Source organism: Gossypium hirsutum, chromosome D05 (genome assembly GCF_007990345.1).
Source record: "Gossypium hirsutum isolate 1008001.06 chromosome D05, Gossypium_hirsutum_v2.1, whole genome shotgun sequence".
Taxonomy (NCBI): domain Eukaryota; kingdom Viridiplantae; phylum Streptophyta; class Magnoliopsida; order Malvales; family Malvaceae; genus Gossypium; species Gossypium hirsutum.
This window is the reverse complement of record NC_053441.1, coordinates 16,220,712-16,247,368: the sequence shown is the minus strand read 5'-3', so window position 1 is coordinate 16,247,368 and position 26,657 is coordinate 16,220,712. Positions and strand designations below refer to the sequence as shown.

Below are 26,657 nucleotides of genomic sequence, written 5' to 3'. Positions count from 1 at the left end.
TATATACATACATCATGAAGTGAACCTTGATATCAGCATAGGACTTAACATCATAACCTTTTCATTTTTAAATGCCACAAATCTAGGTTTATTAAAGATTTATTATTTAATAAATTAACAATTATAAATTATATAGTGTGATATCTCATTAATGTACTAAATAAATGCTTTCGGTAGGACTTATATTAAACAAAGGTATGAATATCCTCACATTCTTATATTTCTAATAAATAATCTATACACTTATCATGGGTTGAACCAGTCGGTGCAAAATTTTAGGTCTGGGTTTGACTCATCTTGAATAATAGGCTTAAAATTTTGTCCAAGTCCAACCTAGATTAAGAATGTTAAACCATAGTCTGACCCGACCCACCTGTATTAATTTTTTTATATAAAAACAAATTTTAAAAATATAATACATCAAATACATTAAAAACATAAAAACAAATATTTCTCAACAAATTGAAAATAAATTAAAAAATATATTTATACTTAAATAACATTAAGATAGTTATAACTTAACAAACAAATGTATCTAAAATAGTAGTAAAAATAAAATCAAAACAAGAGTTACACAAAAATTCAAACAATAACAATAAAACAATATCAATATAATATCAAAATAGCAGCAAGCAACAGTATAAAAAAAAATTTAGGCTGATTCGGACCGAGTCCAAACCAAAATTTTTTTTACCCAAGGCTCGACCCATTTAAAAAATGGGCCTTATTTTTGTCAAAGCTTATTTTTTTTGTCTATATTTTTGTCCAAATTTTTTTACTTTTCCGACGAACTTCAGGCTTGGGTAGGTAACTCAACCCATAATCAGGTCTAATTATCTATGTAATATGAATAATTTATTAATCAATTTTAAAGATTCTTTCATATGTTGAGGCGGTTCACCCAATGAGAACAAAAAGACACAAGGTGAAGATGGAGGAATTGAAAAGAAATGTTTGATTTTGACATAGGATTGAGGAGGAAGAGAGAAGATTTTGGTTGAAGGAGAGATATATGAGTTTACGTTGTAGAACATGTGTTGTTTTCTAATAGGTTGACCCATTGCTTATAGGCTCTTTTGTTGGGTCGATAATGTGACATGAGGTGATCAAGTTGCACGGTATGTTAGTGACAAATTATAAATATTTTGTCAAGATAGTCAAATTGTTAGAAGTGATTGGCTTGCATATTCCTTATAGCCCGGTGGAATAGTCCTCATGGTGAAAGAGAAGATCACTTGCATTCATGACCAAATGGTGGAGCTGATAGATAGCGAAGGTGTCTCTAATGGTAGGCCATGTATATGTAACACCTTATTTAATCAATTACTTTAAAAAAATTTGTGGTTAATTAAAAAGTTGTTTGTGTGGTAAGAAAAATTCTAAAAACTTTTTTTTTTCTCCAAGATATTTATTTTCTATATTTTGTTTTGCTCAACAGTGGTGCTAGCCTTCGGGCTGGTTATCACCTGCCTTTTTCTTCTCCCATCAACTTTTCTTTCTTTATTCTTTTTATTCACTACACATGTCTTCTATCTTTTCAATTTGCAGATCTATTTTGTGGGTATCTTTGTTGTCTTCACAAGTTGTGATGGACAAGTGACGGTACCTGTCTTTCGCTAAAACTCCACCGGCCACCAGTAGTTTTTCTTGAAAAGTCAGTGACTTTTCGTCAACTTCTTAATCTGTTTTTGTTTTGAGAGTGTTTTAGAAAAATAAATTATTTCATGTGTCGATTTAGACCCGTGTTGTCTTAAATTTTATATGTTTTTTGTTTGTTTTTCCATTGTTTAATAAGTCTTCAATTTTAGAAGTTTTTATCTGCTCTTGTAGCACGTTTTTTAGTCTTGCTTATGCACGTAATAGTAGTTTTACAAGTGATTTTAGGGATAATTTTATTGTCGTCCTCTCTAGTTTCGTGAATGCTTGATTCTTTTGTCAATTTTTGCTCAACGTTTTGGACCATCCGGGCCTGATTTCCTTATCGTATTAAGTGTTTGCAATCACTTCAGATATGTCGTGCTTGAGTTATGGCAAAGCCAATTGTCAACGTGTCATAATGTTCTATTGATGCTGAAGCTAAAATCTTTGTTATGTTGTTGGAGTTTGTCTTTACCATTTACGATAAATGTTTATTATTTTTTTCTCTGAATTGTATGTTATGTACATCAAACGAATTCATTTACCTTTCAAAACAAAAGCTGTTTGTGAAATCATTATTATTTTATTCAAATAAATAGTAAATATGTAATAATAATATTTGTAATTTGAGATAAGTCAAGTTGGAACCCTAAATGCTTTAATTATATAAATAATAATTTGCGAGTGATAGACTTTGACTTGCGAAGTTTTTGTCACTTGTCACACGTATGAAAGGTCATCCCCAATGATAATGATCTCCTGTATGCCTGCATGTACCACCAACTCAACATACAAAGCCAAGGGTTTTGGGGCAAAGGGCTTCCATTACCGTTGATTTATTGACTGATGTCACTGTTTTGGATTTTGAATCTCTTAATTTATTTCGTTACTTTTTCAACCTTGCCATGGCTTTTCTGACTCAGAATTTCCTCGTCTTTTTCTTCTTTTTGTCTTTACCATTTTTTCCTCCTTTTCGGCAATGCCATTTTCAATCTTAACTTTTTTTCTTTTACTACCATTTATGTAAGTGCGTCCCATTCCCCCTCTACTTCCTCAAAAGCAAAAGTACATTAAAAAAAATGCAGGTCCTGATTGATTTGAGGTATACATTCCCTCCACTGCTGAATCTGATATGGTTTTTTCTATTTGTAGCATCCCAAAATGAACCTTCATTTGATCTACTTGCTGGTGCCCTCATTGGCCAACAGGTTTCAACCATGATGCTTGGGATCTTAGCCTTGTTTGTTGCCATTATATTAATGGTAATCTTCCTCTTCTTCTCTGTTGAATTCCCTCTCACTCCCCATCCTATTAGCTTGAAAGCTCGAGGTATCTCCATTGCCTTGTTCATTTCACTCCTTGCCTCCATCTTTTTTCCCCCTTCAAGCTTCTGGGTTACCTATTTATTCATCATTCTCACAGTTCCTTGGCACAACCGACTGTTCCATCAATTTATACGCTTTATTCGATACTTTTCTCTCACAATTCAATCCATTCCCACCATCGTTATCTACACTACGCAGAATAACGTCCATGAAAACCCAGCACAAGCTCCTCCTCCTCCTCCTCAGGTCCTTGAGCTCGAAGTTTGAACTGTAGCAATCGAAGGGGAATGTTAGCCCTTAAGGGGGCACGTAAAGTTCTTAACTTCACTGCATGTAGTTGATAAAAGAATGATTAAGAAATAATAAAACACTAGGCATATATATACCAAGCAAAAGGAATCACGCTATTGTTTCTTTTTCTGTTTTGGAAGCTTTTTCATCCCTACAAACCTTTGGATGTATGTATTATAGATACTTGTGGAATCTTTGGCAGCCACCAGGAATTCTTTTCATATATTATGAATTTATATTATATATGATGTCTAATAATAACTAATAATAATTGTGGGTCTTGGTCGAAATAATACAATTGAGATTATGAGAAGTTAAATTCAAGTTTCAATATGTGTAAATATAAAGAGGAATACAAATATTATGTGCGAGTTCTTTCATTGAATTATTCTAATTTAGATCTGAATATATTTTGATTATTAGTCTAATTCTAATAGTACTGATTCATTCAAATTATAGTTATATATTCAAATATTTACCTAAATAGGCTTAAATTGAGCCTCAAACATTTTGATGAATCCAAATTTACACATTGATTTCATAATTGGAACTTATATATTGAGGGAAGAACTAGTTGAGGTATCGGTCTAGAGAAAGAATTGAATCAATTGATCTATAAATCGATACGAAGTGGTTGAATCAACAATTGAACTAATTTTATTTAAATCAAAATTTAAACCCTAATTTTTGAAACATAAATTTTAAAATTCAATTTAAAAGCCCACTGATTTAAAAGAGTTATGGATGATTCATACATTCACTCTCGAGTTGATTGAGCATTCATATCCGATCTACTCAAAAGTATATATATTATTTTTGTAACACCGTTAACCCGTCTCTATCGTCGGATTAGAGTCATGAAGCATTACCGTACAAATCAGCACATTTATCTTTCAAATAGAAACGGTTATGCAACTTAACATAATCATAGTAAAAATACTCTTACGGGGGCCCTAAACCAAGCTTTCGGGGTCCTAAAAATAATTTTAGAATAATCAGAGATCACTTTGAAACAAAACAGAAAATTTTGGAAAAATCTTGAAAACAGGAAAATAGGGGTCACATGGCTGTGTGGCCCTATTTCGAATACCCACACGGGTGGACGCACAGTCTGGGCTATGTGACATAGCCCAGACTGTGCGTCCACCCGTGTGGGTATTCGAAATAGGGTCACATGGTCGTGTCGTAGGCCGTATGTCAGATCGTGTGTGCATTTGATGTTGAGTCACACGGCCGTGTCTCAGACCGTGTAGCATACTGACTTGAAACATACGACCATGTGTGCACGCGGTCGTGTAACATCCCGTGTCTCAGGCCGTGTGCAACATAATTTTCCCCTAAAACAAGCCAGAACATTAACCTTTTCTTGCACAACAAACCATACCATTTCCAATCATTTTCACATGACCAAAACAGTTTACAACATACCAAAAACATACCAAAATCAACCAACTTAGGTGCCTAGCCAATATACGTTCAGTTGACACCACAATTTAACACATCAACTTGACTCAAATTAACATTTCAAGTTCATTCATTAAGCATAAATCATATATACCAAATAACTGTTTAAAAGCATACTGTTCAACCATTTCATTCACACTTCAATGAACCAATAACCATTTAACTCTCAAAGCATTCACAAGTAACCAAAACACATACTTACATATATACGATTATAAGCCAACATCAAGGCATATAGGCATGTAAATTTAAACCACATCGCATTGGTACATAGCATAAAAACTCTTATTGTAACACCCCTAACCCGTATTCGACGCCGGAATAGGGTACGAGGCATTACTAGAAGACATACATTTGCATACTTATTAAACCGAGTTACAAAATTTCATCCAAATTAAAACTTTTAAATTATTAACGTGCTTTTATAATTCCTTACAACATATCCTCGAAATATTATATTCATAACAAATAGAGCCTACGAGACCCGATATTTACTCATGTAATTCAAAGCTTCATTTCCATTTCATTCAATTCACAATTTCTCATGTTCACAATTCAAATCAATTTCTCAATCCAATATATATATTTCAATCATCTAATAATACAATTCAAGTTACGCGAACTTACCAAGCTAAATTGCAGAAATACCAAAATTTAAGGACATTTTGGTAATTTTCTATTTTTCTCGAATTTCCACCCAATCTTAATATAAATTAATATTTCATTCAATTTATTAATTTAAATAATAAAACAATTCATTTCATGCAATTTGGTCACTTTTTGACATTTTTACCAATTTACCCTTAAAATATTACTTTTATTCAATTTAGTCATTGAACCTAAAACATGCAAATTGGTCATTTTTAATGAGAATTCATGCTAGTTGAATAATAATTTATTCTCCTCCTCCTCCTCTCCATTCCACATCCTTAATGTATAATATGCTTATATGTAACATTATCTATAATTCCACCATTTATTTATACATTAATTCAAAGTTGTCCACTTGAGTTATAGTCACTAAATTATTTATATTTTGAGATACAGAACTAAAAATTAATATCCGCTAAATTCATATGAAACTAGACTTACATATCTTCTTACCATAAGATTTTCAAAATTTTTGGTTTAGCCAATGAGTACAGTTTATTTTTTAAAGTTTCCCCTATTTCACTGTTTGACAGTTCCGACCCCTCTTCACTAAAAATTAATTATCTCTTTGTAAAGAATTTGGATGATGTTTCTGTTTGTTTCTATTGAAAATAGACTCATTCAGGATTTTAAAAATATAAATTTAAGTCTATAATTATTTTTATTCAATTTTTGATGATTTTCCATATTTTTATTCACTAAAAATAGGGGAACCCAAATTCATTCTGACCTTGTCTCACAAAATTTATTATATCTCATGATTTACAATTCTATTACTTACACCGTTTCTTCTATGAGAAACTAGACTTAATAAGCTTTAATTCTATATTTTTTTTAATCCTCTAATTACATTTCCACAGTTTATGGTGATTTTTCAAAGTTAACCTACTGCTGCTGTCCAAAACTGTTTTAGTGCAAGATGTTGATTACTAAGTTTATAACTCCCGAATTCCCTTTCTCTATAATATTTCCCATCATTTTCACTTATTTTCCTTCACTAATATATCAAGAACATAAGACTTTATTTAATAAAACTCTACTATAACATCATTTCCATGCTTTTTCAACAATAACAAACTTAAAAATATATTGAAATCTTGATGTTCTTATCTTGTGCTATTGATTTCAATCTTTAACTTGATTTTCTCTCTCCTCCAGCTTCTATTTCTTGAATCTAACTTGACATTCTAGCTCCCCGTTGTCTTCTTATTATTTTTCTCTCTTGGAAGCTATGGAAATTCTTTTGATTTTTAGGTGAAAATAGTGAATTTTTGGTGAAAGGACCAAATTGTAAAGAAAGCAAAACTTTCTTTGTTCTCTTCTCTTCTAACGTTGTTTGTATGGAAAGATGATAATTTTTTCATCTCTTTCCTCCCTTTTATATTAATCATTTAATAATAAAATAATACTAAAAATCTTAATAAAATATTAATTAAATAACATTTATCTAATTAATTAATTAAAAATATCACAAACATCATCATTACCTTCTAGAATTCTCTCGCTCTCTATTTGACCATTTTGCCCTTTATAATCTTTTGAAATTCTATCCTTGAGTCATCAGTTAATTTGATAAAATTGTAATTTAATCCCTCAAAATTCTTTACCTTTTCAATTTGGTCCTAATTCATCCATTTTCCTTAGTTTCTAGATTATTTCACCCTTAAAATATTTACACTATTGGCCCTTCAAATTTTTTGTATTTACACTTTAACCCCTCAAATTTTGAGTATTTACTCTTGGGCAACAAAACTTTTTTCACTTTTACAATTTAATCCTTTCTTGAATTAATATGTCATAATATACTTCCCAATGTTGACATAACTCAATATTACCCTTTTTATCACTTTATTTCCTTATTTTACTATATCAAGGATATTATCTTACTTTCTTACTGTAGTAATTTTCGGGGTATTACAGATATCTTTTTCGAATACATCCTTTTCTGATGACTTCCCTTACAACCTTTTCATAGATTCGGAAATACCAGATGTAATGCCATGGTGTCTTTCAATCATAGTCTTTTCCTTTTTGAGTATAATACCATGATGTATTTCAATCGCAGTTCTTTCCTTTTTTTTTTCAAATCAAAACAATCTTATCATCAATATATAAATACTTATATAAAGATATCAAATTAATTTTATAAATTCAAATGTAATGTTTTAAAATGAAATACGAACTTACCTCGACTAAAACGGTTACAAAAATAAAGTCGATGATTAATTCGATACTTTTTATTTTTTCTCGATTGCATTTCTTGATCTAGATAGTAATATCTCATTCAATTAATACAATTCTAACACTTAAATAATCTGTTTAATACAATTAAGTCATTCGATATTTTAAATAGTTTAAAAACCAAATTAAGCATTAAGCGTTTTCTCTTGGGAATAAAAATCTGCTGCCTCGTGCCTTCTTTCCCATCTCATAAGTGGGCAATAATTTAGACCTGTCCATGGGTCGGACGGCCCGACCCGGCCCGACGGCCCGCCCAAAATATGGGAAGATTCGGGTAAAAATATAGGCCCGAAATATGGGCTTGGACAAAAATTTAGGCCCGTTTAAAAAACGGGTCAGGCCTCGGGTAAAATTTTTTGGGCCCGGGCCCGGCCCGGCCCGGCCTGAAAATATATTAAATATATATATTTTTTTTATTTTTAAAATATAATAATTTAAGTTTTTTATGTTTAAAAAATATATATATTTATGTTTAAGTTTTTAGTTTTAGGGTCCGTTTGTTTGGTGGAAAATATTTTTCGGAAAATATTTTCCACCTTTTCCTGTGTTTGGTTGGTGTAAAATGAAATCCTAAGGGAAAATGTTTTACAAACACGGGTAAAAAGGGCCCCAATTTATGTAAAACGTCTTACCGATTTGGAATCAGTAAGACATTTTTCGATTTTTCCAGCGTTCTCCCTTCTCTACACTCTCGTTCTCCCTTCTCCTCTCTACACCGATCTGGTTTCGTTCTCACGTTCGTTCTCCCTTCTCCCTTTCGTTCTCCCTTTCGTTCTCGCTTGATTTGGTTTCGGGCTCCTTTTCCCCCCTTGATTTCTTCTTCTTTTTATAAATTGATTTGGGGATTTTCTGCTTGTTTTTCTCTGAGACCTTGTTTGGGTTTTCTGCTAGTTTGGCTGTGGTGTTTGGCTTATCTTGGGCAAACTTTCTTCACAGACTTGCTTGGGTTCTCTTTCGCTCGCTCTATCTCTAAATTTCTTTGGTGGATTTCTCTTGGCGTGGCGGTGTTGTTGTTGGTGTTCTCTTTGTGAACAATCTCGTCTTCACAGATTCATTATCTTATCGATCTGCACCTAACTTGTAAGTCATTTTTCTCTTAATCTGAAACCCTAAAATATCAATTCTGCCCTTCGATCTTTCTTAGATCCATAATTTATCTCATCCAGTTTTAATTATACAAATTTGATGATAAATTGGGAACGTTCTCTTTACGATTACTTTAAAATGTCTTGAACTAATCTCCATTCTGCATTACATTTTTCTTGCTAGTTCGTTGGTGAATTTGATACGTCTCATTACTAGTTTTAGCCCAGGTTCTGTTACGTTTTTCAGCATGTCTACCCCATTGACGTTTTTCAGCGTCTCCATAAGCCGCTGCCATGCTCCTTGAAAGCCATTGTGGTGCCTTCAATTTTTGTTTCCATCTCCTTTAAAAAATTTGATGCTTTCCATATTGTGGTTGTCTTTAATTTAAAGCTGCTCTGTTTTTGATTAGTTCAAACCCCAATTTGTTGTTGCTTACTTGAATCCTGTTACAAGATGTTGCTTTGCTTCATTGCTAAGAGGTTAGTATCAATAAGGCTAGCTCCATATATTAATTATTTAGTCGAACGATGTTATGGTCAGTTTACATATATTAAAACATACATATATTAAAGAGTTATTCCGACTTTTGACATCTAGTCTTTTGCTGTATATTCTGAAACTATTTTGGTTATTTTTCAGGCTGCCAAACGTGCAGGGTGGCTTCCTCAAGGTGATAATTATCCCAAAGCTAGCCATGTTGGTTTTGGACTTGTTCTTGGAGAAGATGGCAAGCGTTTTCGAACCCGTAACACTGAAGTAGTTCGTTTAGTTGATCTACTTGATGAAGCCAAGAACCGAAGTAAAGCAGCACTTATCGAGCATGGTATGATATTGAACCTTATCTCTGTTGTTACAAATGTTTTTCAACTCTTTTCAACTACCTTATGTTTGTCAGTCTATTAGTGATGTATTTGTTACTGCAAGTCCTTACAGTTGTTAAATTGTGTAGCCTTTGAACTTTTCAACCTGTTGTATCTGAAATTGTTACTTTGTGTGCGAATCAGGTAAGGGTGAAGAATGGACCGAGGAGGAGATTGAGAGTACTGCTGATGCAGTTGGTTATGGTGCTGTAAAGTAAGCTACTTATTATTATATCAAGTTATTTATGTAATCTAATTAGTATTGCTATGATCTTCTCAGTAGTTCTTTTACTATTTTGTTTTCTTTTTAATATTCATTAAACCTGATTGCAGGTATGCTGACTTGAAGAACAACAGATTGACTAATTATACACTTAATTTTGACCAGATGCTTAACGATAAGGTGCCTAACAGTTTTCTTTTTTAGACTGCAAATATTGTGGAACTGGTTTCATCATTTTGGTCTCTAGTGAACTTTTAATGCTAACCATCTAGCTCTAGTTTATTTGTTTTAGTTCTATGTTGAACATTTTAGCTTTCAAATCTTCTGTTTGTATATTCTAGATGTTTATGTTATGATCTTTTTATCTTGATTATTATAATTTAAAAATCCTTTTGGAATGTGTGTTTATTTTGCAGAAAGCAATTTGCAAGGAGCCTCAAGAGTCAAAGATTCCCCCATCTCTTCTTTTTAGTGATAAATTTTGATTTTCTTGATGCAGCCATGCCATTTATACATTTCTGCGAAATTTTGAAGTTGTAATGAAGTTGTAAAATGGCTTGTGTTATTCAAGTTGTTGTTATTAAATTTTGGACTCTGAGTAATATTTGAATCCGCTTTATTTTTGTTGATAGGATATTGAATCCTTTTTTTGTATCCATTTTGTTTTTGGGGATGACAAATTCTGATATACGAATTGATTAGCTACTTTACTTTTTACAATTTTTTGACTTGCTAAATTCGGATACTTTGGCAGATTCAGATCTTTGGTCTGTTTGTTAATGCATATTCAGAACAAGTCACATAGATGTAGTTAGTTTTGCCTAAGTTTTTGAGGGACTTGGTTCATATGTTCCCTTGCTCAATTTACAGCTGAAGATGCATATGTTTTTCTGGTTAACTGGTTTGAAAGGTTTCCACAATACAAGCATAGAGATTTCTATATGTAGATAATGAAAATTGAGTATTATTATAAATAAATTATTGCAATATATATAAAAATAATTTCAAATATAAAAATTTATTAATATATATTAATATAGGTAAAAAAAAAAATTTCGAAAAATATTTTTAGGAAATCTGTCAAATAGCAAAAAAATATTTTACACAGATTCATTCAAATACCAGAAAATATTTTTTAGTAAATTATTTTACAGAAAAGTAAAATATTTTTCAGAAATCATTTCACGGAAAACATTTTACTGGCAAACAAAAGTAACTTTAGTTTTCATTTCCCAATCCACCGTCTGTCTTCCAATTCCAAATCCCTAACCTTATCGTGCCTTGACTTCCTTGACTGCCGATCCACCTCCACCGTCAAGACCTTCACCGATCCACCTCCGGTCCTCCACCCACTTCCAGAATCAAGCGTTTAAGGGTTTGTTTCTTCCCGAATCGCCAAGTAGAAGCAAGCATACAAGGGAGTTTGGTACAGGTACGGATTTGCTCATCTTCTTCGATTTCCTCATTTTCATTCTCTTTAAGATACTTCATTTCTTCTGATTATTCTTCTTCAGGTTACTCTTTTCTTTGTTTGCCTGCTGAATCTTCTTTGTTTGTCATTTCTTTTCTTGTTTCTTCATTTTTCTGTGTTACATAAAAAATGCTACCCTGAAATATAATAGACGCCTTTTGTGTTTTGAGATCTAAAATGACGTTTCAGGGTTCATTGATGCCATTGCCATGCGTAATAGTTGCTTTGCTTGATGGTCCGAACATAATGATGTCTCATCAATTGTTCTTTTTTTTTTTTTTTTGCAATGCCTTAGAAGATGCAAAAAACCTAGGAATAGAATTTGTCTCCACTTATTGGTAATCCTGATATTTCGATACCAACTTCCAATTTTGATGGATGTCTGTTAGACTTGCTCTTTTAAAAGAAGAGCCTATGAACACTTTAATTAGAAGTATGAAACTTTTTTTAAAATTAAAAAAGCCCATAAGAAAACTGGGTGAAACATTGAAATGATGAAGAAGGGGTCTGTAAGGAAATTGATTGCTGTTTAGTCAACAGATTAGATGAAAAGGATAATCAAACTCAACGCCCCATTGCGTGGGGCTAGGAACTTTAGATTAGATGGCCAGCCACATTCAGTCCCACTCCATTCCACAGATGTGAAACGCGTCTCAACACTCATTAAATCTTTTTTTTTTACAAAAGCCCAAGGCCAAATTGTTTGAGTTGATTGAACGTTTGGACTAAATGGTTGTTTTTTTCCTCTCCAGTTATGGAACTATATTGTCCTCATTAACCTTGTTGTTTTGGTCCTCAAAGTAATTTGCTATGGTCTGATATGGTATATGAGGTTTCGGTCCTATGAGCTAATTTGCATGTATTGGTTTGTATTTAGTTTCATGTTTATTATTTTACTCTGAGGTCAGCAAGTAATTGAATAGGGAATACATCTAGCAGTATTTTGGAAAGAGACTTCAAGCTGCTATAGAGTTGGCTGTAACTAAATTGGACCTAAACTGTTTTATCCTTTGATAGGAGTTTTAATGCGTACTGCAAATAAAAGAGAACAGCTCTATAAGTGAAAGATATTTCAACGTGATAAGTTTAATAAAATTGCAAAAAAGCTTTCCTCCGGGTAAACTTTTTGTTGTGTGGTTTGGAGGTGTGAATCTCAAAAAGAAATGTATGTTCTGTTACGTACACGGTACACCTGTTGCTGGTTTTACTTTTATTTATCCACTGAGATCTGAAGTCTCTTCAGAGTGTTGTTTTTGGCTTAATGATTTTTGCCTTTTTCTTCTTCTGTGCAATAACTTGGAAAATGGGAGTGTGTACAAACTACTAGTTCTTATTAGTTTTGGAGCCAGTCCAATCCGCATGGTTTTTTAATCTGCAGTACATGATTTTAGTAAACATTAGGATTAATGTATTTTACTTTTTCAGGCATTAGGTACCAGATTCACTCAATTTGTACAGCCTGTATTTCAGAGGTGCATAAATATCATCCAGATTCCAGACTCAACAATTGGCTAAGGTGTTTATCAATTTGACTTTTATTTCTCTTCTAATAAGCAATTTAGGTTAATTTGTTCATTTCTGCTTTTCTCTTTATGGTTGCCTGATGCTTTTATTGGCACATGTTCATTTTTTTCACTGTAATAGATTTTTTACTGCTAGATGTATTGGTATATGAGGTTTCGGTCCTCATAGGTTTTTTACTGTAATAGATTTTTATTCACTGTAATAGATTTCATTAATTTCTTTTTTGGTACATATGTAATTTAGCTTATAGAATAAGTATGAATATCTCAATTGGTACATATGTAATAATTTGCCTATGGTTTATATATAAATTTGAAATCTAATAAATGTTTTTGTTCCATTCAATATTTCAATTCCTATTCATTTTTTGTTTGCATTTTAATTTTGTTTGCGTTTTCCTCTACATAACGGTAACGAACTTTCAAAGTTAAACTATTTTATCTAGTTTTCATTTGTAGACCATGATATCCTTTTAAAATTATTTCAAAAATTTTTTATACAAGGTAATTTTAAAGATAATTGATTGTAGCTTAAAATTATTTCAAAAGTTAGTATGAATTTTATTAAAAAAATATTTAATAACAAATTATATATTTGTAAGTTTTAAAAGATTAAATTAATTTTTTTATAAAAGTAAGCATTTAAAGAGTTCAAAGTAAGCATCTAAGCTACAATTTTTAACCTATTTGTATATTTAATAAAATATGAACCTATTTGTATCAAAGTATGCATATAAGCTACAATTTAAACAGCAAGTATGCATTTTGTTTGAACCTATTTGTATATTTAATAAAATATAAACCTATTTGTATCAAAGTATGCATATAAGCTACAATTTAGACAGCAAGTATGCATTTTGTTTGAACCTATTTGTATATTTAATAAAATATAAACCTATTTGTATCAAAGTATGCATATAAGCTATAATTTAAACAACAAGTATGCATTTTGTTTGAACCTATATGCAAAATTATTATTGTTTGTTTCTTACTTTTAATTATTGTTATTATTGTCCACTTAAGTGATGAAATGGAAAAGGAGGCATTCATTGCATTACAACAAGGCGGTTTTTTTATCATGCATGCGTGACGGCAAAATGCACAACATGACTGTGTTCAAAACCACGATTCCGTTTTCTTAATGGTAATTCCAAAATATTTGATTAAATACTTTCAAACCATTGAACTAATTAAATAGGTTAGTAACAAATGATGTCAGTATTTCCAATTAAAAATATTTAGGGAAACTGGGTTAAACTCTTTAATTTCCACCAATATGTTTTTCTAATTAATCAAAGAAAATGTATTTATTTCATAATTACTGAAAAATCTAACTTTTTCATTTTATATTTTGGAATAAATTGCTTTCTGGGTTACCATGGAAAAGTAATATGCATTAACTTTAGTAATTAGAACATAACAACATTATCTTTATTTAATCACCTTTTTTTAATTTCTATGTTGGGTGATGTGGAAACTGTTAACTGCCACGTTAGCACAATTGTTAGTCACCAAGGATCAAACTTTGTCAGCTCTGGTGGGTCCAAAAGCCATGAAAATAAGAATATTCATGGCAAACATTGAAAAAGATGATACTGCAATGCTGGTGGATTTTCTGATGTTTCTCAATATCTCTGGTGTTTCAGGTTTTGGCTCCTGTTCAGGGCTAAGCAGGATGGTCCCGTAGTGTTGGTAAGAAGTTTCTCCTCTCAGTTGTCTTCATAATCAGCCTTATTCACAGTAACCTTATTTCATTCTTTAGTGGACTTTGTTTCTCGACTTGTAGGGTTGGCGACACCCTTGGGAGGGCCATGATGACCATTCTCATGGCCATGGAGACCAGCATTAGGTACTGCTTTTCTTTTTATGTGATTGCCTAGCATGACTTACTTAGTTTCCCTTTTGTGTAATTTTGCATTTATGATAGCTAAGTTTAACACAAGTGGAAGGGAGGTCATTAATTTGTTGATGCTTGAAACCTTGATTTTTTAATTTTTCAGTAATTCGAGTTTATTACTGAACTTCAAGTTGTTACATAAAGGTATATGGCCATAGATGTGCTTCAAGTCTAGAACTTGAAGGTTTAATGGTCTGTTGATATTGGCCATACGATTGATGACATTTGCATATGCATGCACAAGAATCATCATTAAAACATGAATAGAGAAGAGATAAATCTCGAACTCGCATCGGCATTATTATGAGATCTTAGAACCTTTTAATGGTAATTTCTTTTGCCCCTTTTTATGTGATTGTTGCCAATAAAAGATGTACATATAAGTGTGTTTAGCAAGAATGAAGTATGACATGAACAAAACTTGTTCTCCATTTCAATGATCAGTGACATTGTGTTTAGCTGCAGGCTGAAGAAGCTTATCTGCTTATGGGTGCGTGGCACAGATGCTGTTCTGGAATGTCTTCTGTTTATTTTCTTCGGTGTCAATAAAGTGATGGTGAAATGGGATTGTAAGCATAATGAGATGAAAACTGAAACTTCATTTATGCATTACAGTTGAAATGGGATGATGACCGAATATTAATAATGGAATCAACCTCATTGCATAAAGAACTTGGTAAGAAAAAAACATGGCATGGTATAGGTAAGGATAGCTTTGATAAACACTTCATTTCCCCTTGCAAGAGTAAACGAGAAGTCTAGCTATTTAACTGATCCCTTAATCTTTGAAAAACGGGACCCACCAATATTTTTCGAGGTAAATATGACCCGAGCAACCGGAGCCTCACCATATAAAACAAGCGAGTAATACTAGGATCACGTCTTCTCACTCTAGTGCCCTGTAAAAGGCCCTCTCTTTGAGTCATATTCAGAAATAAAAGAAAATAAATATGAGTTCAAAGGATCTCATTGTCTAAGACCAATAGAACCACAACTTTTGCCATTAAGAACCGCAGAATAAGAAGCCGAACATACACAACCCATAATTAGGCTCAAGCACCAAATCTGATCACTATGTTCTTTATGAAATGTCTGCTCCTATCGAACTTTAAAGTGAATGTCTGCTCCTATTTGCAGCACTTCATAAGCTACCCACATATCAATACAATTCCCCACAAAACCTTTAAACCCATTTACCAAGACGATTTTGTAAAAATTTAACAAAACTAACTAAAAACGCTCCATTTGCTTACTTTAAGAAGAAGAAAAAAAGGGAGTGTAATAATTTTCCAACTTTTCAATTAAAAATGGTACGTTTTCTATTCGATAATATGAGCTTTTCAGTATTTTCTTTGAGTGTGAGAAGATTCATTGACATTAAATTTTTTCACAAACTTTGAAAAATATTTTGTAAAAAGTATATTTGTCCAAATTTTATATAAAAATTAAATATAATGTTTTGGTTAGAAGTTGAAATTGAATATTTAAATTTGTAATGTTTTAGGTTTAAATCTTACAATACGTAAGATGTTATTAATTTTATATAAAAATATTAAAATGACAAAAAAATATCATCATAATAATTTAACATACTTTATAAACTGAATTATTTTTTAGATAATTTCTCATCTACTTTAATGCTTGATTATGAAAATATTTTAAATAATTAAAGGATAATTGCAACCCAAGTGTATTATATGTTGTAAGCTTGTATTGCTAACCCAAAGTAAACACTACATAACTGATAACGCAGGGTAAACAATGTTTCCTCTCGTAAAATACATAAGATTTTAAATTAGGCGAGTGGTTATCAGGTTCAAAACCTTGTCTTTCACCCTTTTCTTTTGTGTTTTATGGAGATTAATATTCAATTTACTTAAACTGACATGATTCGTGGAATATGTGGAGAAGTTTGTATACTTTAAACCTTGGTGATCATTGAAGCACTTGACATGTTTTTTTTTTTTTGTGTGGCATTTTCTGTTCTTTTGTTGTTGTTTTTTTATTATTTTGAGTTGCTTCGCTTTAATTTTCGGTGTCTTAGAAAATTTTTACGAGAATTCTTATTTATCGAGAGTTAAGTTGATTTAGGCGAATTTAAATAAAAGAAATCGCCTAAGAACTCATGGATTGTGAGACGAAAGTTTTAACCCCGTGACACTTGATAATAGATTTAAAAATTAATAACTTGGCTTTTATTGACCCTTTTATTTTCTTTGCCCAAAATTCTTCTTTTTCTACAATCTTTTCTCAAGAAAATTTAAGAAGACAATGATGTCATATCCTTCAACGTCCTTAAGAACATAAAGATAAAATAAATTAATCAACATAATTATAATTGTTCATGAATTAACTAATTAAACAATAAATCAAATATAAAGTATTAAATAAAAAAATTCTAAATTAAAAACTTTTGCACTTACTGCCTATAATCATGAAGAATAAATTTAATATTCAATCCTCGATTGAATAAATCTACTCAAATACATGAAAAGATTTTTATAAATTTCGTGGCGAAATTCTTGCTGCGAATAATTTTAAACTTCTTTTCTTCTCTCCGGTAGTTATCACTTGTATAAACTCTTTATTTGGCTGAACAGTTGAGGTAGAGTTGAAATCTAAGGATTTGGCTATGATTCCTTTTAGTCACACAGGGATTTAATGGTGTGTTTTGATTTTTTATTTTCATAATTTTGTTTGAGTTACGAGAAATTATTTAAGAAAAAAATTAGAAGAAAATTATACTGATAACGTGTTATAAAATAAAAATAAAATAGAGTAAAGAATAAAAAATTAAAAAAACAAATGAGAGCATATGAATTTTATCGATCAATAGAATGTTTATAATGCTTTCCATTTTTATAGACAAAAAATATACTTAATAAAAAAAACTCTACTTCTAATAAATATTAAAATCTCAATGTATATAAAAATGAATATAAAAATATTTTAACTTTAAAAGTCCCAATTATGAGGATAGAGCGGGTTTTTTACCCAATTAGGATAGAAAAAAAATTTACTGAAATAGTATGTCAGAAAAAAAAAATTACCAAAATGGGTTACTTTTTCATTGGAGCCTATTTCGTAGGCGCCAATGAATAAAATAATAATAATTTTTTTAATAAAATATAATTTTATATTTTTTTAATATTTTTTTGAAAAAAATACGGGTCAAAAATACGGGTCGAGTCGGGTGGCGCCTCTCAAGTAGGCGCCAATGAAGGAGCCTGATGGAGAGGCGCCAATGGGTGTCAGCCCCCCTTCATGCTACTGCTGGTGCTAGTGAATTGTCCCTTCATAAGCTTTTATTTTTGCTATAAGTAATAGCAAATGGTCCCAAAATCAGTCCACACGGTAGAGAAAAAAAAAGAGAGAAAGGAGAAGGAGAAGAAGAGAAGGAGAAGAAGAAAGAAAAAAAAAAGGTAATGTATTTTTTTTAATAAATAATTTTGTTTATAATTTAAAAGGTTTATAGTTTGCGAAATTTTTAGGATATATTTTAGAAAATATTGTGAATTTTTTTTATTAATTATTAATTATAAATTATCTATATTTAGTGTTTATAGTTTAGATTAGAATTTTGTATGAATTTTTAAATTTTTTGTATGAATATTATAATTTTTTTATGAATATTGTAATGTTGTATGAATATTGTAATTATTTTATAATTAAATTTGTATTTATAGTTTTGGATTAGTAATTTTTTGTATGAATATTGTAATTTTGTATGAATATTATAAATTTTTTGTATGAATATTGTAATAATATTATAGTTTTGTATGAATATTGTAATTTTGTAATTTTGTATGAATATTATTTTTTTGTATGAATATTGTAATATTATAATTTTGTATGAATATTGCAATTTTTTTGTATGAATATTGTAATATTGTAATTTTGTATGAATATTATAATTTTTTTATGAATATTGTAATGTTGTATGAATATTGTAATATTATAATTTTGCATGAATATTGCAATTTTTTTGTATGAATATTGTAATATTGTAATATTGTATGAATATTGTAATGTGGGGATATATTGTAATATTGTAATTTTTTGTATGAATATTGTAATTATTTTATAATTAATTTGTTAGTAATTTGGGAAAAATTCACAATATTTTGTGTTTGTAATTATTTTAAATTTAATTTATTAGTAATTTAGGATTAAGCTATAAGTTGTTGTGTTTAGTTTAGTATTTGGTGAGTTTAACATATAAAGTTTATAAAAAAATTAAAAATCATTTCATTAAAAGTTTAATTATAAATAAATTAAAAATCATTTTATTAAAAGTTTAATTATAACTGACTTTTTTAATCATATAGTTGTTGTTAACTCATTTAATTTTTATATAATGTAACTTCTATATAAATAAATTTTATTTGATTTTGTATTTATTTAACAGAAATTATTTTAATAACACAGCGTTGATCCCCTCCACTAAGTTTGTAGTCATTTGACCATAACGAAAGCCCTCGTCAAAACTTTGAGCCTATTGCCACGGCTCCATGGTCCCCAGCCACTGCCGAAAAGATGTGTTGGTTTGACCCTCCATGTCACTCTCAAGCCGGGCCATTTTTTGGCGAAAAATGTGTGGCTCTAGCTCGTACACTGCATATGTATTAAAAAAATTTTAAGTTACAGTATTGCTCTAAAACATTAAAACTTATATTTAAAAGATAAGGTAATTCTTTACCCATTCTCACAACTTGTCTCTTCCAGTATGCATTCTTATAATCTCGCTGGAAGTTAGCCGCGATGTGCCGGATGCAGTAAACAGATCGCCATGGTACACCAGAACGCCTAATGGCTGCAATTAATCCTTTTCCTCTATCGGAAATGATGCAAATATTATCATTGCTAATCACATACCTCCGCAGGTTGGTAAGAAAGAACTCTCACGATTCCATGTTCTCCTTATCGACGATGGCAAATGCTATCGGGAGTAAGTTCCTGTTGCCGTCTTGAGCAACCGCAAGAAGTAAGATCTGTGTGTATTTTCCATATAGCCAGGTTCCATCTACTTGCACAAATGGTTTGCAGTGGGGAAATGCGCGTACACATTGATCAAAAGTCCAGAACATCCGATGGAAAATTCTTTTTCTCGATTGTAGTTGGTCATTTGGACCGTCATAAGATCGTGTCTGCAACTCAATTACAGTCCCCGGCACGTGTTCCCTCATGGCGGCTATCCATCCCTGTAATTCATTGTACGATGCATCAAAATCTCCGTACAATTGCTCCTTTGTCATCTGTTTAGCTATCCATGCCTTCCGGTATGATACTCGATACTGGAATCGTGCTTGTATTTCTGCAATCAGTACCGAAACTTTAATGGTCGGCATGTCTTTCACCATTGGCATGATGCATGTACAGATAGTTTTGGAGTCAAGTTTTCGATGATCTTCTGTCATACGTGTTGAAGTGCATGTGTAGGGCTCCACAAATTTTCGTATTTCCCACATCTGCGACTTCTGCATAAATGCAGCTCGTACCCGCCAATTGCAGCCTTCTGCCGACCTCCAACACTCTCCAATATATAATGTTGGTTTAGACTCGATGACTTTGTAATCTACTGATATATTCATACTATACCGCTTAATTGCAAACATACATTCTTCCTTACTTTCAAATCTCTGGCCCACGCGCAACTCATCTGGATCAGAATATACGCCCATTCGGTAACCATGTGGTATTTCAGGGTACTCCGGAAACTCAGCTGCCCGTGCCGCATCGGGGTCTATCCGAGACATGTGTGCCCCAGGATTATTGTGTATCACAATACGACGAATCCGGTTTCCGACTGAAGACGCATTAACATTTCCATCCTCATTCACCCCTTCATCGTCAATATCATCCGGGATCTCGTCTGCGTCGGGATCACTCTCACTATCCACTTCGTAATCAACAGGATCACTACTATAGTATACATCATCACCAACCACATCAGTCTCGGCTGCAGCATTAAGATCAATATTTATCCCATGTATAGGTGATTGACTATCAACATACGATACCGGAACCACCATACACGGCGCTTCAACTCCATCTTCTTCACCTAATGGAGTGGGATCTTCAGTTGCCTCCACACTGGCTAACTCAGCAAATAACTGAATCGGTGCATTTTTGTTACTCGAAGTCCCACAATAAAGAGCGACCATTGTTTCCACGTCTTCATCGTCTACAAGTTCCATTTCGGTAAATTTTATTGGATCTGTTGATACTGGAAACTTGTAGAAAACTTTTGATATCCTTCTCCCACAACGTCTATAAATTTTTTCACTAATTTTTCTTTCATATCATCAAACAAGATATTTCTATCAAATCTCATTGCTACTTGTTTGCGACATTCAAATATACATCCCACAGTTGTTGTTAAAATTTCTCCATCGAAATAAACGCATACAAAAACTGATTCTCCATTTTCAATACTAGATCTGTAAAAAAATAATTTCAAATTTCTTAAAACAGTTTCAAAATGTAAACAAAATACATAAAAATTTTAATGCAAAATTTTTCATTCAGAAACTAACAAAATTAATAACATGGCAAAATAACTTTCGAATAATAAAATTACTAACAAAACTCTACATTCTATTTAAAAAAAACCAAAATACCTACTTTTTTTCTTCTTTTCCTTCTTTTCTTCTGCTTCCTTCCTTCTTCTTTCTTCCGTTTTTGTAGTCAAATTTATGTCTGTGTTGGGGGTATTTATAGAGAAAAATCACAGCATTGGCGCCTTCTAATATGGCACCACCATTGGCGCCTACTACATAGGCACCACCATTAGCACCTCCCAAATAGGCGCCTTCCAAATAGGCGCCAATACTATGTATTATACGGGTTATATACTAACCTGGAAAAATATAATTTATATTTTATTAAAAAAAATTATTATTATTTTATTCATTGGCACCTACGAAATAAGCTCCAATGAAAAATAACCCATTTTGATAATTTTTTTTCTGACATACTATTTCAGTAATTTTTTTTTCTATCCTAATTAGGTAAAAAACCCGGATAGAGCGTTGTATGTGGCAACACCAGACGTTGCCTGCACTGGCACTGCCGCAATATATCAAACACAGACTTGCATTACTTATTTATCTTTCTTTGCCCATGACTTGTCATTCACTCACTTACTATAAACCATCATTTCATTACCGACCAAAAAGCTTAATTTTAACAACTTTTCTCCAAGAGTCAGTCTGAAAGGCCCCTGCAAAAGGTTCTCCCTTTACTCGCTACTTTGTTTGCTTGTAATGGGACATGGAATCCCATAAATGAAAACCCTGGAAAAGTTGTACACGTAATACCAAAAATTAAGTTTTCAGAAATTCTGAAGAAAGATCAAGAAAACTAGATGTGCACGTAAGAGGCATATATACTTGGTCACTATATGGATGGATATAGAACGACGGAGTATTATATATCACATAATTAAGTCAAAGTGATGTTGTGATTATATTTAGACGAATATCAGTGGTTACTAAAAACCAAAAAACCTCTTGTTATTGCTTTGCAACGACAAGACGTGATGAATGAAAACACTTATCTAAAATTATTGTACAATTTGGTGGAGTTAATGAATTAATATTATTCCCTTGGATCCGATAGTGTTGGTTGTTAGGGTGGAGCCCCTTGCTGCTGAAGTTTGAAGCAGAGGAGGCTTCCCTACTATTGACGGATTGGCTCAGAAAGTTAGAAAATCATCTCCAGGATAAGACTTGTCATCTCATATTAAATTCTTGAACTATAAATTCAACTTAGCAAATCCTTTTTTTCTCTTTGCAGAAAATGACAAGTACATGCATGCAGATGCAATTCCTTTTTCCAATAAAAATGCTTTCCTTGTACAATATTAACACTGCTTCAACACTACCGAATCTTATTCATGTTTCTCCCTAGCCGAAGGCTTAAAACTCATTTATTACCTTCCAAAATTTTCAGAGTTGATTGGAAATTAGAATTAACAAATATTTTTTTTGAAAACAAAGAAACCAAAGAGTATCATAACTTGTAATTGCACTGATCATATGCTGCTAAATCTATTATTGTTACATGGTACATAGTTGCATATTCTATTTCATTATCTCTTTGCATCCGTCCCCATCACACTTCATTCTACCCTGCTACATTTTAATTATTTTACTATTTATTATTAATATTTTTAGTTTTTTAATTCAAGTAAATATTTAATAAAAAATTTAAACAAGAAATATATGAATTTTCTATAACATATTATTTTATTTTATTTTTTAATAATTGTATATATATGACATAATAAAATAATAATTTTATATACATACCTACATTCTCAAAAGGAAAAGAAAAAATTCACCAATTCTGAATTGAAGCGTACTAGAATTTTACCTTGTAAGCCTAAGCTTGTCGGTTGTAAAGTTGGGAAAGGATAACCAAGAGAATCTTATCTTTGACACGTGTGGCAATCATATTCGATCATAGTACGGAACTAGTTGACGCTCAAAAGTTGAAAGATGGGCCTCACGAGCATTAAAAATAGGTTGAGGTCAAATTTGAACGATAGAAACAAACGGGCCTCCTCCAATGTGCCACGTACTCTCCTCATAGCGACCTGCCCTCCTATCTTTTTCGTGGACCCTTTGAGCCTAATAGTCCAATGCATGTTCTTCGCTCCAAGAAAATCTAAGGCTTAATTTTGCTTTCTTTTTCTTTCTAAGGTTGTTTTAGGTAGTTTTTCTTGCCTAGATTTTGGTGGGATAGATCTCAATGTTTATTCTTACATTCCTAGTCAAAATTAAGGATGAAGAAAAGAAGAGGAACCAAATCTATAGGTCTATGACTTCATTATTATGGGCCGAAGAAGGAAAGACATAGGTATAGTTAAATTTGCGGGCTATAGTTTTGTGCATATGCATGCAGGCGTAGGGGCTTCATTATGCAGCTAAGAAGAAGACAAAAATAATACTAGGGGATGTCGATTTGTTGCTTAAATAATGGCCATTGCGCACACAAGTGATCCAATCATTGGTTTTAAATGACATGCTGTGCTGGGAACAGGGGAACTCTTACCAATGAAATTTAAATTGCAGTGTAATATTGCCATTTGCCAATGACGGGTAGCCTCAAGGATATACACAAGGACAATCAACTAAGTTTCCAAGATTTCATTCAAAAATATGTATGGAAGTGTATTTTTAGGGGATTAATCATGGAATAAATACTGTAATATAACTTGTCATACACGTGAACAAATTTCAAATTGCAGTTAGACTGTCTTTCAATTACTTTGGTTATTGAATAGGTTTACGCTGAAATTTGATTTTTTTTTTCTCTTAAGTACGTATTTGGCATCACTCCGAATACTCCAATTATTTAACTCGTCTTGCAGGGAAAGAAAAAATGGCATCATGGTTTTGCAAATTTCTATATGATATCCTCTGGAAACGGAGAGGAAAATGTCGTGCAACGTGGAATAAAATCAATGGACGACAGTGTAAGAGCGAGAGAATAATAATAATACTAAGGAAAATCCTGTCGGCGAATTTGGTAAAGCAAAAAATTTCGGGGTTTTGAGGCACCACATGATTCCACGTGTAACGAAATTATCAGCACTGCAATAGAAATAGGGGGGGATCCTATATATAGTGTATTCCCACATTCCTCTTTGGGTATTGTGGCTCCTTCTGTTGCCCAAAGGATCTGCCTGTCGTTGCTTTAGGTTAAATCAATCAAATAGAAAGAGCAGTAAAAAGAAAATAAACACACTCACCGAAAAGCAGAGAACAAAAAGAGAGATATGGATGAGAATAAAGCATTGAATTCCAGCAGGTTCAAAAGGGTTTGCGTCTTTTGCGGAAGCAGCTCCGGCAAGCGAAACTGCTACAGTGATGCTGCCCTAGAACTGGGAAAGGAGCTGGTATTCTACTCCACTCTTCTCTCATATGCCTTCTTCGCTAACAACTTTTGACTAAGCTCTCAATATTCTCGTGGTTTTGTTTTCATGTTCAAGGTGTCCCGGAAGTTGGATCTTGTTTATGGCGGAGGAAGCGTTGGGTTGATGGGTTTGGTCTCTCAGGAGGTCCACCGTGGTGGAGGACATGTTTTAGGGTACCAATACATACATATAATATATATATGTACCTGGTTGGGATTTGATTTTATTCATCATTTACTTTCTACATATATACTGTTTGTTGATCCTCTTTCTTTTATCGCAGTATTATCCCCAAAACTCTGATGAACAAAGAGGTCTGTACTATCTGTGATACAGCCCATTTGTTTTTTCGTCTTTCTTAGTGTAAAGTCCGTTTCCAAACCATGCTATTTGTTTTTGGTTAAGCAGATAACAGGGGAAACAGTAGGAGAGGTCAAAGCTGTTGCGGATATGCACCAAAGGAAAGCTGAGATGGCACGCCATTCTGACTGTTTTATCGCCTTACCAGGTCTCTTTCAACTTTTAATTCTCTCTCTCTCATTAAGCATTAATTATGCTAGTCACGGTTCATGAAGTATGCCATTGTGACTTGTGAGTAACTTAATTACTGTTTATTTCCAATTAAATTAATCAATCAGGTGGATATGGAACTCTTGAAGAGTTACTAGAAGTCATAACATGGGCCCAGCTGGGAATCCACGACAAGCCTGTAAAGCCATTTTAAGTCTCATCATCATCATGAATCAACCTAATGGTTGAAACTGGAAACTATTACCAACGTTAAAAGAAAAACTGGTTTTGTTTCATGTGGTGACAACAGGTTGGCTTGGTTAACGTGGATGGCTACTATAATTATCTGCTCAGCTTCTTAGACAAAGCCGTGGATGATGGCTTCATTAAGCCCACCCAACGTAGTATCATTGTCTCTGCTCCAACTGCAAGAGAACTTGTCCAAAAACTTGAGGTGGGTCTATTTTCAACGTTTCATATAACGTATATATATCACAAGTCAATTATTCAATTATTGGGTCCATTTTACTAGAAAGTGATAAATACTTTTTTATTTATTTAATTATTGTGTGTATATGTATCTGTTCCTAAAAGTTAGGATAGTGTTTTGTTTGAATATATATAGGAGTACGTGCCAATTCATGATGGAGTTGTTTCTAAGGCAAGGTGGGAGGCTGAACAATTGGAGCTCAACTCATCTTTGCAAACTGAAATTGCTCGTTAATTAAAGGACGACAAAGGTCTCTCTTTCAAATTTTGTTTTAATTATTATTTACGATTTAGTGAATCTGCAAATGTAAGTAAGCATTTAGGTAGGGTTTATATCCTTTCAAATTTTGCTTCTACTGTATTACTCTCAGGGATAGAAAGGAGAAAAATCCATGGGATGAATAATAAATTAATCAAAATTCCTTGCGCTGGTCCATGGCTATTGGTAATTTTCATTCATTGCCATATGCTGCTTCCTTTGTAAAAGTTGCCAGGAAATGAACACCAAGGAAAAACCAAAAAATAATTGAATTATTGAAAAACAGCTTTTTTATTCTCTTTTGCATGCCTGCTGCTTCTGTTCTACTGCTGTTGCAGATAACCCATCTCGTTTGGATGTAATGATTTCATTATGGAGCCTTTTTTTCTTAATTTATTTGTTTTATTGTGCACTGCTTCAAAAATTAATGGACCCAGAAAGAAAATTTCAGCTCGTTATAACAGTGAATAATAGAGCTAAGGAGTTGTAGATGTTCCAGTCTACCAGAAGACGGGAACTGTAGGGGGAAACAAATGAAAGCTTGGCAAAGCCACTGTTACATGCATTTATTTTTCCTTAAATTTCCTATCAGCGACAGATGGATATCTTTAATTTGATTGGAGACAGGCGGAATACTGACAGACAATGATGACTGGCCCCAAAATTATTATCTAACTAAATTAAGGCTTGGCGGCTTAACGAACCGCCAAACGGCAAGTTGAATAAACCCCATTGTGTTACGGCATCATGTGACTATATAACATTAATAAGATTTATTTAAATATTTTATAATACTAAGCTTGATGG

The 26,657-nt window shown here is 32.4% G+C and overlaps 1 protein-coding gene and 2 long non-coding RNA genes across 10 annotated transcripts; all 3 read left to right on the top strand.

The window, feature by feature from the left end:
• The first annotated feature begins 8,190 nt into the window (after nucleotides 1–8,190).
• LOC107905663 (uncharacterized) lies at nucleotides 8,191–10,499 on the top strand. Of its 5 annotated transcripts, none has more exons than XR_005913975.1 (6): nucleotides 8,191–8,346; nucleotides 8,502–9,175; nucleotides 9,336–9,519; nucleotides 9,701–9,770; nucleotides 9,890–9,959; nucleotides 10,196–10,499. It is a non-coding gene; the product is annotated as an uncharacterized lncRNA (long non-coding RNA). The 5 variants fall into 5 exon arrangements; XR_001686578.2 differs by having other exon boundaries at nucleotides 8,226–8,690; nucleotides 8,943–9,175; XR_001686576.2 differs by having other exon boundaries at nucleotides 8,226–8,690; nucleotides 8,880–9,175.
• A 452-nt stretch (nucleotides 10,500–10,951) lies between these two features.
• Nucleotides 10,952–15,335, top strand: LOC107905662 (uncharacterized). 3 transcript variants are annotated; one of them, XR_005913973.1, is made up of 6 exons: nucleotides 10,952–11,211; nucleotides 12,676–12,766; nucleotides 13,797–13,917; nucleotides 14,420–14,465; nucleotides 14,560–14,622; nucleotides 15,136–15,335. It is a non-coding gene; the product is annotated as an uncharacterized lncRNA (long non-coding RNA). The 3 variants fall into 3 exon arrangements; XR_001686575.2 differs by lacking the exon at nucleotides 13,797–13,917 and having other exon boundaries at nucleotides 10,958–11,211; XR_005913972.1 differs by lacking the exon at nucleotides 13,797–13,917 and having other exon boundaries at nucleotides 10,958–11,211; nucleotides 15,130–15,335.
• Nucleotides 15,336–24,064: 8,729 nt separating this feature from the next.
• On the top strand, nucleotides 24,065–26,144 carry LOC107905661 (cytokinin riboside 5'-monophosphate phosphoribohydrolase LOG5). 2 transcript variants are annotated; one of them, XM_016832360.2, is made up of 7 exons: nucleotides 24,065–24,574; nucleotides 24,668–24,765; nucleotides 24,876–24,906; nucleotides 25,001–25,100; nucleotides 25,231–25,301; nucleotides 25,413–25,556; nucleotides 25,728–26,144. In XM_016832360.2, exons 1-7 carry the CDS (start codon nucleotides 24,455–24,457, stop codon nucleotides 25,824–25,826), a joined length of 663 nt encoding a protein of 220 aa, XP_016687849.1. In that variant the 5' UTR covers nucleotides 24,065–24,454; the 3' UTR covers nucleotides 25,827–26,144. The 2 variants fall into 2 exon arrangements, with proteins under 2 accessions (XP_016687849.1, XP_016687850.1); XM_016832361.2 differs by having other exon boundaries at nucleotides 24,211–24,574; nucleotides 25,706–26,144.
• Nucleotides 26,145–26,657: the final 513 nt, after the last annotated feature.